Here is a 13,317-nt window from a genome sequence, read left to right as displayed (position 1 = left end):
TGGTGTACTGGAGAAGAGTTGTGATAATTGTGATGCAATGTTTTACTGACATATAGGATAACATAGCCACAATACACAGTATACTGTATGGTTTGGGTAAGAGTCGTTGACTTGTTCCTACAGTGCTAAGTTGCTGATAGAGCTCAACAGAGGGGACATTTGTTTTGAGCATACCCTGCCCTTATTCCTTGTGAAAACCTTTACTGCTCCTGCCTTTGATCTAAGCAGACAGCAGACAAGGAAACAAAATCGCCATGAGCTCATTTAAAATTTATGCACTGGCTGTAACAACACACAAGTCAACAGCTGTATGTCTTGTGAAGCTGTGTGTTGCAACAGGGTTCAGGTCAGCTGTGTAAACTGGACCTATCACATCATTAGGTCACTGCCGACTATCATCCCTCACAATATTACTTGCTCACCACATTGTTAAGCTGCGTTATTGATTAATAAACCTAATGAGCTTTTACACTGTGACCACTCGTTTTCTCCTCAATTACAATCCTTCCAAACGACGGCCTCTTGTGGCTTATTGCTTAAGTATAATGTTTCATGCTGTAATGCATTCCTCCAGCATGCGGTATTTGAGGTTTGCTGTGCAGGATTTAGTCTGGAATACACTGTTGTGTAGATGGTGTTGTTTTAGAGAAGTGTGGCTTGTTTTGGCCGGGGTGACTGGCTGTCTGGTTGTCTTGGAAAGCGATCTTTGACTTGTTTTGGTAGTGAAAAGAGAATCTAGGCCTCATGCATTATTCTGCTTTATCTGGCGCTGCTACAGTACTACTGCAGTCTCCCTGCTGCGTCTGCATGCCTTCCCCTCTTTAATCTGTCTCCTCATCATTCACCTCCTTCTTTGTCTCTCCCTGCCTGTCTTTCTTTTGGTCTAACCCTCTCCCATTTTATTGTTGCTGTGTCACCACAGAGATGCTGGTGTCAGGGGAACAAATTGGCACTTGCTGCAGACGTCTGTAACCTTGGCAACTGCAGCCTCACTTGCTCTGGCATTAACTCTCCCTCCTTGTTATGCCACCCGAGACACAAGAGCACCGTCATCCCCGACTCCATGTTCCTCCTCCAGCTCCTTATATCACCTACTACATCCTTTATCTCTTCCTCTTTCTGATAGTCTCTTCCTCCTTCCATTCCTCCTTTTCTCTTCCACCTACTTTGCAACACTGCCTTATTGCCAGTATTCAATAGTTAGGGTATCGGTCAGTGAGTGTATGTGTGGATAAAAATCCATCCACACACACACACACACACACACACACACACACACACACAGTGCGTTTTACTATCTTTGTGGGGACCCGTCATTGACATAATGCATTCCCTAGCCCCTTACCCTAACCTTAACCATCACAACTAAATGCCTAACCTTAACCCTTACCCTCACCCTAACCATAACCTAATTCTAACCCTAATCCTAAAACCAAGTCTTAACCCTCAAACAGCCCTTTAAAATTGTGGGGTCCAGCATTTTGGCCCTCAAAGCTGTCCGGACCCCACAAGTATACTGTATTCCTGGTTTTTGGACCCCACGAATATAGTTAAACAAGAACACACACACACACACACACACACACACACACACACACACACACACACACACACACACACATCTTCCCATTCCGATATCTGGGCCTGTGCCCTTGCATTGGTCATACAGTTTAGTAGACAACTGACTGCTCCTAGAGATCAGGGTCATTTGTGTGTGTGTTTTGACACTAAATATTAACATCTGCTAACGCAACACGGCTCCTAGCTGATTACAACAAATTATTTCACAGCCTTGTTGAGTACTCGATTCTGGTTGATCACAGCGGTCTGGTATTTTCTTTGCAACAAACCGTTGCTAATTATAACAGATCGTTGCTAAGTATAACAGATCGTTCCAATGGACGGAGTTCTGATCATAGACTCGAAGGACTATTTTTAAATTAATACAACCGTTTTTAGATCGATATTTCTGCTTGTACGGAGCCCATAGCGCTGATCAGTGGATAACAAAGGGAGAGAGAGGGTGGCGGAAACGGAGACAGCTAACAGAGCTAATGGCAACAGTGCAACTGAGCATTACCTGGCTTCTGCCGGAGAGCCGCGCTCATCAGCGCTAAAGTTAACCGTCCTGTTCAGGACGCAGGCAGGATAATGTAGAGTGAGTCGGCCATTATTACTAATTAGAACCCCAACAGGGTGACGCAGGAGGTCTTGAATCAGCCTGAAGGGGTTCAAGTCGCAATACATTACCTTGTCTCATACATAATAGGTTCCCTCAATGCATGAATCACCCATACAAAACTGTAACGGAATCTTGTTCATTATTCGGAATTCGGCTTGTTGACATGCTTGTCAAGGACATGTGGTCATACTGTATGCCTATTCATCTGAGAGAATGCATAAACATTTGGGTTTTCAAAGCTTACAGCAAAAAGAGCAGATGCTGTCTTAGTTAATGAGAGCAGCAGACAGGTGTTTGTTTTTGGAAGTGGGCTGTACTGATTGACAGAAATTTGGAGGAGCTGCTGCTCATTAAGGTAACAAGTACATGCTTTAAGCTGACTCTGTCTCACTGCTTTGATATGTGTGCACACTGCTTGTGTTTATATGTAACTGTCTAGGTTATGTCCATTATTGGGCTAGACCAATAAATAAGCCAGCACGATACAGTATTAGCTTACTGCAGATACATGTACAAAGTATATCACTAGTGGTGTATATGTCGAACAATAAATAACAAAAGGTTGCAGTACAGACATGCCAAACTAGGTTTGAAGCAATTTAGAAACAGTGTAACCAGTATATAGTTTTTTTAAAAGAATACATTTTAATCCACAAGGGGAAATACAAAATGTTCACTATGTTTATATTCACATTACACACACAGGCCTAAAATACACACACACACACACACACACACACACACACACACACACACACACACACACAGGCCCTATACACATGAATTAAATGGAGAGATGTCAGAGCAAGGGGGCTGCCCTTGGGCAGGCAAAGTAGTTGGGGGTTGGTGCCTTGCTCAAGGGCACCTGAGCAGTGCCCTGGAGGGGAACTGGCACCTACCCAGCTCGGCGAAAATGAATATAAGGGATCCATGTCTAGATTGTTTTTTTTTATGTACTTAAGTTTCAAAAAAGGGTTAGGGGTTAGGGTTCCAGTATTGGTCAGGTATTATAGTAGTCCACAAGTTGGTGGTGACAGGTCTGCAGATGTCAAGGATTTTCATGAAAAAAAGTACTTTAAAGGTTCTGCTGTGTCTTTGCACACATGGGCAGATGTCACATTTGGACGATGCCTTGGGAGCACATTAGCCTTCCGTCAGAAAATTGTCCAGAGTGCAGAGCAAAGTCTTGAGTGTATAAGAGCAATGCTGCGATCCGTAGTCTGGTAGTGTAATATTGTAGAAACAGAGTAGGCCTATGACACATTGCTCCAATAATGATTTCTATTTCCAAACACAATTTCCAAATCACTTTTTCTATTGGTTGACTGGGCAATTTCACAATTTAATGTGAACACTGAGCCAGAGGCTTGTGTCTAAATGGGAAGCACATTTTTGAAATTGTCAGTCATACAGGGTTTAACCAAAGTAAATAGAAGACACAGTGAATATTTAGAGACTGGTGCTATAGGGGGACCACCATAACGTTAGTGTAACAGCGTAACAAAGCAGATGTCCAAACTGTATTATCTGCCATTTATGTTAACATGACTAAAAGCCTCAACATCTGTGTGTGTGTGTGTGTGTGTGTGTGTGTGTGTGTGTAACATATTGTCCAACATATTGTCAACATATTTTATTGCAGGACTTGCATCACCCTGTCTGGATTCTAATTCGCAATAATGACCGGCTCCCTCTACCATTATCCCGCTTATTACACGGTACGCATACAGAGGTTACCAGTTGATAACGCCTGCGTCTCAGTCGGGACAGTTAACTTTACCGCCGATGAGCATGGCTCTCCAGCAGAAGCCAGGTCACCCCGGTGAGTGAGCTAACCATGAAGCTAACTAATTCTCTGTTTGCACTGTTGCCATTAGCTCTGTTAGCAGTCCGCATTTTCCCCACCCTCTCTCTCCCTTTGGGATCAGCACTATTAGCTCCGTATGAGCACAAATATTGATATAAAAACAATATTGATTTGAAAATGGCCCGCCATATTCTATGATCAAAACTCTGTCCATGGCAATGGTCTGTTATACTTAGCAGCGGTCTGTTATACAAAGCAACGGTCTGTTATACTCACTTGCATGATTGACCATTCAGAATCAAGTATTCAACAAGGCTGTGTAAGTATTTTCCAATAATGACTGGCTGTTTTTTTACTTTTTCCCATCACCTGGTGAGACATAAAAAAAAGGGCTAGACACACTACACACACACACACACACACATATTCATGCTGGATACATTTTGGCCAAATGGGCGTCTGGTCATCACTACTGTTCACTTTTGCAGTGGCATGTTTGCTTGCATTGCACAGCAAATGGAAAGACAGAGGCTGACGAATCCCTCTGCAAGATTATAGATAATAGTTGCCATGGAGATGCACGGGTGGGAAGGCCACAGATGCCCCAGGCAAAGACACACAGAGAGAGAGAGAGAGAGAGAGAGAGAGAGAGAGAGAGAGAGAGAGAGAGAGAGAGAGAGAGAGAGAGCATGTTATCATTAGAGTGCAGACTGTTTACAGAGACTCATTGATATTCTCTGGGAAAGCAACAGTATACAACAGCATATCTGTGTGTTTGTGAGTGTAACTGTTATCATAAAGGAACTGTAATCGCTCCAGGATATTAACAAGCTGATGTGTGGCTGGTGGTCTCTGGGCAGTCCTGCTTCCGTGCTGAAGGGACAGAGTGTGTGAAGAGTTATTAGTTTGATGGTAAAATCTCTCCAAAAGCTTTTAACTTTTAAAATAAAATAAAAAAAACGGCTATTTGGAATGTTTCTTGTACATCTAGATCCTAATTTGTGATCCACAGTTGAATGGCCGCTAGCATAACAGTGTCATTGTACATGTACTATAATACAACTGTTAAAATGTGTGAGAGTGTGTGTGTGTTGGTTTATGTGTTCCTGTTCCCACTCTCTCTGCTCTAAGCCCTCTTCCGGTTTTCACAATGAGGTTAGTTTTTGTGTGTGTTCGTGCGTGCGTGCATATGTGTGTGTGTGTGTGTGTGTGTGTGTGTGTGTGTGTGTGTGTGTGTGTGTGTGTGTGGTATTCCCTCTCTGTCCTTCAGTCTCTTTCTTGCAGTGAAGTTCAGACATTTGTTTTCAAAGGTACAATTTGACCTTAGCAACAAACACTCTGATTTTCACCTTAGCAACAGGCCAAGATCTGCGCTGTCATGGAAACCGTAACAAACCTGTCAGTTGCTAGGTAACGAGGAATAATTGTTACTTTACTTTGCCAGACTAAGACTTAAGACTAGACTCTGACTAAATATGATCAGATCTGTTCATGATTATTGACGCTGTACTTCTTTTGATTTGACCAAAATTTAATGCTTAACTACCTCAGGTGACAAAACGCAGTGCTGCATATAGTACATTTGATTCATCACCAACGTGGTTTTACAAACTCATACATTATACTACATCTCTGAAACAATGGTACAAGGGTTTTCAGTACCTTGGCTGGGTTTTGTCTTTCTTCACTCTGTTTTCTTTTTCTTTTTCGGGGAGATGCTTCTTGCTAATAGTTATTACAACCTCATTGACTTACAGTATGTGAACCACTAGTCTCACATTGCCAGACCTATGTCCCCGCTCTGTGGAGTCTGGCTACACCACATATACATTCTGGTATAGGAGAAAAAAATGTCTTTAAACCAATCACAATCGTCCTGGGCGCAGCGACGGTGGCTCTGCTAAATAGTCTCGGGAAGGAACTTGTTTTGGTGGAACATTTGCACCCCGCAAAAGAAAACTGCATACAACTGTTCACACAATACAGTAACGTGAGCTATTTAAATTAGCTGGATACAGGGGCGTCGGACTGGGGGTAAAAAGGGGACTGAGTACCCAGGGCCCTCATGTGAGGAGGGCCCAAAAATATGCTAGAATGAATAGCTGTGGATGCGGGGAGGGGCCCATAGAAAATGCCTTTCTGCAGGGCCCAGAATGTTGTGCTATGCCCATGGCTGGATAGATGGTTAAACGTAATTGGCTCTTACCAGTGTATCCCTGTGTGTACTTCGTCCACAGCAATCCCACTAATCAGTCCCAAAATATCCCAGTTAGAGAGTGAATGCCATAAACGTATTCTTTGTAAATCTTTACATTTATTTCCCGAAAGAACCAAGCAGGCCTGCCTTATTGCACAATCCAAATTTTCTTCAAAACTTTTCAAAGTGTAGCTTGCTAGCATGAGGTTTGTTGTTGTTGTTTCCCGAAGCGAACAATGTTTGACTACGGCAACACACAGAGAGCGGTAGGTGAGGGATGTCAGGAAATTATCCAGGAAATATACTTCCGTTGATCCAGTCAACCACTAACCCTCATTGACATACAGTAAAACAGAATTGATTCAACATAAAAAATGCATTTTTAACTTGTTTTGGTAATCTTGCATAAACAACAAGCCAGGCGTAGCGTGGTCCCAGCCATTGCTAGGCCTCTTTTAGTTCAAATAAGGTGATGAAACATGTTGATTTGCATTGGAGGCAAATGAACACTGACTTACACACACACACACACACACACAGTAGCTGTATTCCAGATGTAGTGTGTGTTTTGTGACGTTGTTGATCTCCTGTGGAGTCTGAAAGGCATGGTAATAACAGGCAAACAGGAAGAAGACCATCATAAATGTAGAGATCAAACACACAGACACACACACACACACACACACACACACACACACACACACACACACACACACACACACACACACACGCACTTGGCTGTAACTCAAGTCCCATGTTTCTCTCGCCAGCAGTGAACTCATTAAAATGTGCAATGCGACCCCTTTCGTCTTCATGCTCTCTCATCTTCCCTCCATCTCTTCCTCTCCCATTCCTTTCCCAATATTCCTTTTTCCTTCGATACAAAATATCACTTTCTCTCTTCATTAGTTTTGACTTTTCTTCAATCTCTACCCACAGCAGTTTTAATATCTACTTATTGATTTGGGATTGGATCACACAGTTCAAAATACTGCTTCAGTTGTACAACTGATCGGCATGCATGGTGTAAACTGTGTGTGTGTGTGTGTGTGTGTGTGTGTGTGTGTGTGTGTGTGTGTGTGTGTGTGTGTGTGTGTGCATGCGTGGGGAGGGTGGTTCTGCTTTAATGAATGGTTGCCGGGTAGAACAGGAGGCGTGAGGGAGGAATTTGTTAATTATGAATGGAGCACTTCTCTCTGGATGTGAACAACACACAGTGCAAGTATTCTCTGTGTGTGTGTGTGTGTGTGTGTGTGTGTGTGTGTGTGTGTGTGTGTGTGTGTGTGTGTGTGTGTGTGTGTGTTTTGGCATTTGTAAGTGTCTGTATGTGGTAACATATGTGAGTATTTGATTGTTTTAATCAAAAGGTTTCTGGTTTGAATCTACATACTGGCTGGTGAGGAAATGAAATTAAGATGCTCAGGAGCAAGGCATTATGGATGATCAGACCAAGGCCAGCATGGGGACACACACGCGTAAAGTACAACCAGAAGAAATCTCACTTTAGAGCTGAGTATTACGAAAATCTAACGTAGGAGATAATGCAATTTTAACATCTGCATATGAACTGCTTCATGTTAGTTAATGTTTAAATGTAAAACAGTAGGTTAAGTTCTAACCTTGTATGACATAAAACATAAAAAAAAGCTCTTTTTTCTAGTAATTACACTATTTTCATCAATTATATACACCATGTGCTCAACCCAGTATCCTAAGGAATACCAATGTTCAGTGCTGGAAGTAGTCTGCCTTTTATGTAGAGAAGGTGTAGAGGTCGTGGTCGTGGATTGGCATGTAGCGCGTCTGACTTTGTGCAGGAAACTGGAGTTTTGTGTTCCACCATTGACGAGTTAAAAAAAAAATAAAAAATCTGAACTCAGTAACTGTGTTTGCACTTTGAAACTTGAACATTGTCAGACAAGTTAAGAGCACATAAACAATGTTGGCGGCTAAGTTAAACAACAGAGTTGCTTGATTCATTTCTTTAACAATATGGTCACTGCACATGTTGGTGTAACTGAAAAAGTTGTATCATATTCACTCAGAAATTATTGATTGAAGTTTCCCATCCCCCTAATCTGTTCAAATACAAATATGGATGAAAATATTAATCTATTTACCATTTAGAATAACAACCTTCCTCCTTCTGCACTCCCTGCATTTAACTGTGTAAGCCTGTATAAGCCCTGATGATAAACAGTGTCTCTCGAGGAAATCCCATTTGGCTGCTGTTTAATCTGAATTTTCCAGTGTGTACATTTCAATGGCAGCAGTGATTACGGTATTCTCGAGGCACCAACTACTATATAAGCCAAACCTCTGCTGGAAAGTCTGTAGATAGCATGAGAGTGAAGTTTTACTTGTGGGCTTTCCACCTGTACAGCGCTAAGCGCCTTGTTTGGAAGTTAGTAGTGTCTGCCATCAGTTAAACTGACTTTAACTCCAGGGTCAGCGTTTTCCACATGGATCTACTCTCGCCTTAAATTAGACTGGTGTTTACAGTTGCAGGTTAGCTGCTCACGAAACTGGGTCCCTGAGCGCTTGGCTCTCACACAAACACACACTCACAAGACACTTTATTTAGACGAAACCGTATGTGTGTGTGTGGTATCTACGAGAGGTAGATCAGGCTCTTGTCTAAATACTGGCTGAATGTAAAAGGGTACAAAAGCTTGGTAGTCGTTCATCTGTTTGAAGAATACAATGCTTTTACCACCATTTACATTACACAGCACGCTAATAGCTGTAATCTAAATATTGATCGCAGCTTTGTGTCTTTTTTGTGGAACAGAAACCTTCAGTGGTAAATGTGCAATGGGACTCTTATAGCATATGTATGAGTAATTATGTCTGTGTGTGTTTCATCATATGAACCTGGATGTTTTGTGTTTTCAGGGGCAACCAGAGATATCGGTTCAGCTCTGACCAGGATGTGCATGAGGCATCGCAGCATTGAGGCCAAACTTCGCCAGTTCACCAAGTAAGATTTCCTTTCCTTCCTTTCCTTCTCACCATTTCTGTCCTTCTTAACCTCCTTCCTTTGCTTCCTTTCCTTCCTTTGTTGAGCTCACTCTGTAGCCCATCAGGATCTTTCATATGTTTTCATCTAAAGCTGACCTTGGTTTAGTGCTTGGTGAGGTTGCCAGCTTGTCAGCTGTATGGATTCCATTAGGAACATTGCTCTGTCTGTACATATTGAAATTATGTGAAATTGGCACACAACACAGACCACTCTGGAACTTTCACCCAGTCTGTTTTCAACCATTGTTTTGGCTTTTCCTTCATTCTCTACTGTCTAATGACTTTTCCACGGCACAAGCTATTACAATAATGGTGAGGATAATGATGATGATCTACTGTATAGCCATGGTAATGACACGGGTCCCTTTGAAGACTGAGTCAATCTAAAAGCTATTGTGTGTCATGGAGGGAATTATGTGTAAGGATCTCATTCCAGAAACGTCTCATTTTCAGTGGGGCTTGGCACACTAAAGGACAATTTATACTTCTGCGTTAAATCAAAGCCGTGGTACGTGCACCTCTCAAAAATGGAACCACACGTTGCGGCGACGCAGACCACAAAAACTGCGATTGGTCAGCTTGGCCGTAGCTTCGTAGCGTCGCATTTCCCACTACTCATTTCCGGGTTCTCCTTCTCCATAAAAAACATGAAATCAAGGAGAGGGTTAACTTTTCCTGCTACAGATTTTCCGACCATGGTCGGAAAGCACAGGGGAGACACTTTGTTTCTCTCACTATGACTCTAGAGTCACTACTCGCTCTGAAGCTAATCACCGTCACTCTCTCACTCCCTCTACCACACACTCCCTACGCACACATACATGCCGGCTGTGCTATTCTCTCAAAGAGATCGACGCACACACCAACGCACAAGTATAAACTTCAGGCCACTTACGTAGGCTATGGCGAAACCTCTGCGTGGAGCCAACCACAGAAGCATACATCCTGCTTAAGTCAGTCTATATCTATAAAATATTTGTCCTAGAATTGATTTTGAGTGAAACAAGGCAGCACTTATTGGCGCTGTGTCTACGCTGTCTCCTAATTATGTACGTTCCTCTTAAATCTCTCCCACAGTGCTTTGATGGAGAGTCTGATCACTCCTCTCCAGGACAAGATTGAGGACTGGAAGAAGACAGCCAACCAGTTGGATAAGGATCATGCCAAAGGTACACAAACATTGCAGGTTTTCATGCTAATTCATGAAACCAATGTATTACTAAGTTCTAGCCCCATATCTTCCCTGCTGCATAGCTTACAAAAAAGTACCTGCCTTGTGAGGTTCTGCTTTGTAGCTTATTGACCACTGTAAAGGTTGGATCAAACAAAAGTGTAATCAGACAGTATTCGTATTCGCATCATGTCCTTGTAACTGTTTGAACCAAAAAAGCATTGCATGCATGCATTGCAAACAATGAAATATTATCCCTAAAGTCCAGTTTGAGTAATATTTTCATGAGTTTGAATGCCTTTCAGCCCCCAAAACCATGCACAGCTGATTGTAATGTATGATGAGAGAGGATTCATGATTGTCGAAGGTTATCGTCTTAACAATCGCGAGGTAGACGAGGTTCACGATTGACATTACAAAGTAATCTACCATGAATGTGTGCTTGCAATTATTCAATATATAAAAGCAAGATATTCCCGGATGATGTTGCAAAAATGTCATAGTTAGCACATTCAAAAGGAAGACCCAAAATCAGGAGACATGTAGGCAAATGGATTGGACAAAAGGTGAGGTTTAATACACAAGCTAGATCCAAAAACAGACAACAAAGCAAAATACAAAAACAAAACCACTAGAAAGAGAACTAACTGGAGGGAACTACACACTAGGAATACACAGATTGGAATGAATGCAGACAATCTGACACTGAACAAAAGAACAGACTAATACCCTGTTTACACGTAGGCTACATGGTTATTTTGAAAAACTGAGACATTTTCCTTCGTTTGTGCCCTTCATTTACACGCAAACGGAGAATTGGCCTCTGAAAACGATTATTTCTAAAAACTCCAGCCAGAGTGGTGATTTTGAAAAACTTTGTTTGCACGTTTGCATGTAAACTGAGACAAATGGAGGTTTAGGCAGCCGAGGAAGTGAGGAAAAGAAGAGAGAGGAAGTGATTCGTTGCTGTTGTTGCTATTTTCGGGATTCTGATTGGCTAACGTGGGCTTGAGCTTCTCGTTACACTGCCACCTACAGGTTTGGCATGCTCTTGACGGCATTGACGGCATATATACACGGGTACGTGTAAACGAACACTTTTCTGAAAACTGACAGCAGTGCACAATGTTATTTTTCAAAACGGAGGTTGAAATGTCCGTTTTCATGAAAATAGCCGGCCACATGTAAACGTAGCATAATGTACACAAGGAGAGGAGGGTGGTAACGAGGGACAGGTGACGTGAGGGCTGACGAGGAACAGGTGAAACACATCAGGGACTAATCAGACTCAACAGGAAACAAAGCTAGACAAAGACACGTGGAACCAAACATCACAAAATAATACAGGAAGTAAAGGATGCAAACATACACAAGGAATGGATCTAGGAAAACAAAACAGATAACACGGAAGAAAAGAACACAGGCAAATGAAACATAACCATGGACAAGGAACGAGAATACAGAGACAGGGAGAGAAGAGACCGAAACATAACAGGGAAACAGGAAGCAAGCACACAGCACAAACGGAATCAAACCACAACCACAACACTGAGCCAGGGTTTTTGGGTGGAGCGCTTTGTGTCAGGTTCTTCCATATACCAACCTAGTGGCCAAAATGAATCAAAACACAGTTTTTAATGCAATGCTATTATCAGTCTGATCACAGCCAGAGGGTGCTTGCACACCAGATGTTAGCCCAGAATAAGAATATTTGTTGTTGTTTTAGTCCATTCCATGTTCACACTGACAACAAACCAACAAAGAGCTGTTTAGTGAGGGACTGCTAAAATACATGCTTGATCAGGGAAAATCTCCTCTGTCACGCATACTACTGTATATAGTAAGTTCACAAATATATATACATTGCTTTCATGATAGTTTCTCCTGCTTTTATATTAATCTTACTGGTTTCAGATTTACTGTACCGTTAGCTTGGACTGACTGATTTAAAGATATTGATGAATGCTGACTGTAATCACTGCGGATCAGTGTTTGCCCCAATCAATGTAAAGTCTTTATCAGCGAGCTCTTGCTTTCGTAGCTGCTGGGAGCGTTTCTATTGAAGTTCATATTGGAATTGTGAGATAGTATAGAGTTCATACAGAGGGCTTTTACATTCCTGTTACTAAAGCGCCTCTGTTTATCTTGTTTCAAGAGTACAAGAGGTCACGCCACGAGATCAAGAAGAAGTCATCTGACACCATGAAACTACAGAAGAAGGCTCGTAAAGGTAACAGTCAGCAGCCGAGCTCAGGCTCCTCTCACATATGACAGAACAGATAGAAAGTCACGTTGTAGACATCAAATAGAGTCGTAAGTTCACAAAATCGATTTGACTAGTATCTATGGTGTTTCTGTGTAGACTACGTGCTGTAGCTGTCGATATTTGGACCTTCAGGTCATTTTTACCTCTGTTATTTCATTATGATCTCGTCATTGGTGCTATTAGTGGTAGTAAATAGTGATTCAACCCCAACAACAACAGTCCCTGGGCCAAAACTGAATCAAATGTCGATTTGTGGTTTGTATCTGATTTGGATGCATAATAAAAGCATTACCAAACAGACTCAAAATACAGTAATTGCATTGAGTGTCAACACACACAGACAGACACAAACACACACACACACACACACACACACACACACACACACACACAGAGAGAATTGAGTCATTCACCGAGGTCAAGAACCATAGACTTCATACAGTCTAGGTCAAAACAATTTTAGGTTGATATTGCCATCTGGTGGTGCTCAACAGTACTGCATGTTGTTTCTCATTTGTCCTGAAACTTCACTTCACTCAGCGATGCAGCAGTAGTGCTTTCTTTCTGGAGAAGCTTCCATTCAGTTGCCAGGCAGATGAATACATAATAGAAAGATGTCTGTAAAGTAAATTTCCAAAATGACATTTCTTTTAAATATATTATGTCTTTTGTT

At 42.0% G+C, this 13,317-nt stretch overlaps 1 protein-coding gene across 9 annotated transcripts in view; it reads left to right on the top strand.

Moving 5' to 3' along the window:
* The window catches only part of mtss1lb (MTSS I-BAR domain containing 2b), a 106,996-nt gene that overhangs the window by 62,893 nt on the left and 30,786 nt on the right, over positions 1-13,317 (top strand). For all 9 annotated transcript variants that reach the window (XR_004896935.1, XR_004896933.1, XR_004896931.1 and 6 more), the window contains 3 exons: positions 9,082-9,166; positions 10,285-10,376; positions 12,534-12,608. Coding sequence is in view for 1 of the 9 variants with exons in the window: in XM_031290659.2 (XP_031146519.1) it covers positions 9,082-9,166; positions 10,285-10,376; positions 12,534-12,608 (252 nt within the window). In the remaining 8 variants the exon portion in view is untranslated. The remainder of the gene's footprint in view (positions 1-9,081; positions 9,167-10,284; positions 10,377-12,533; positions 12,609-13,317) is intronic.

The sequence above is a fragment of the Sander lucioperca genome, chromosome 3, assembly GCF_008315115.2.
Source record: "Sander lucioperca isolate FBNREF2018 chromosome 3, SLUC_FBN_1.2, whole genome shotgun sequence".
Taxonomy (NCBI): Eukaryota; Metazoa; Chordata; class Actinopteri; order Perciformes; family Percidae; genus Sander; species Sander lucioperca.
The sequence above is the reverse complement of the archived record's forward strand: the minus strand, read 5'-3'. Positions and strand labels throughout refer to the sequence as shown.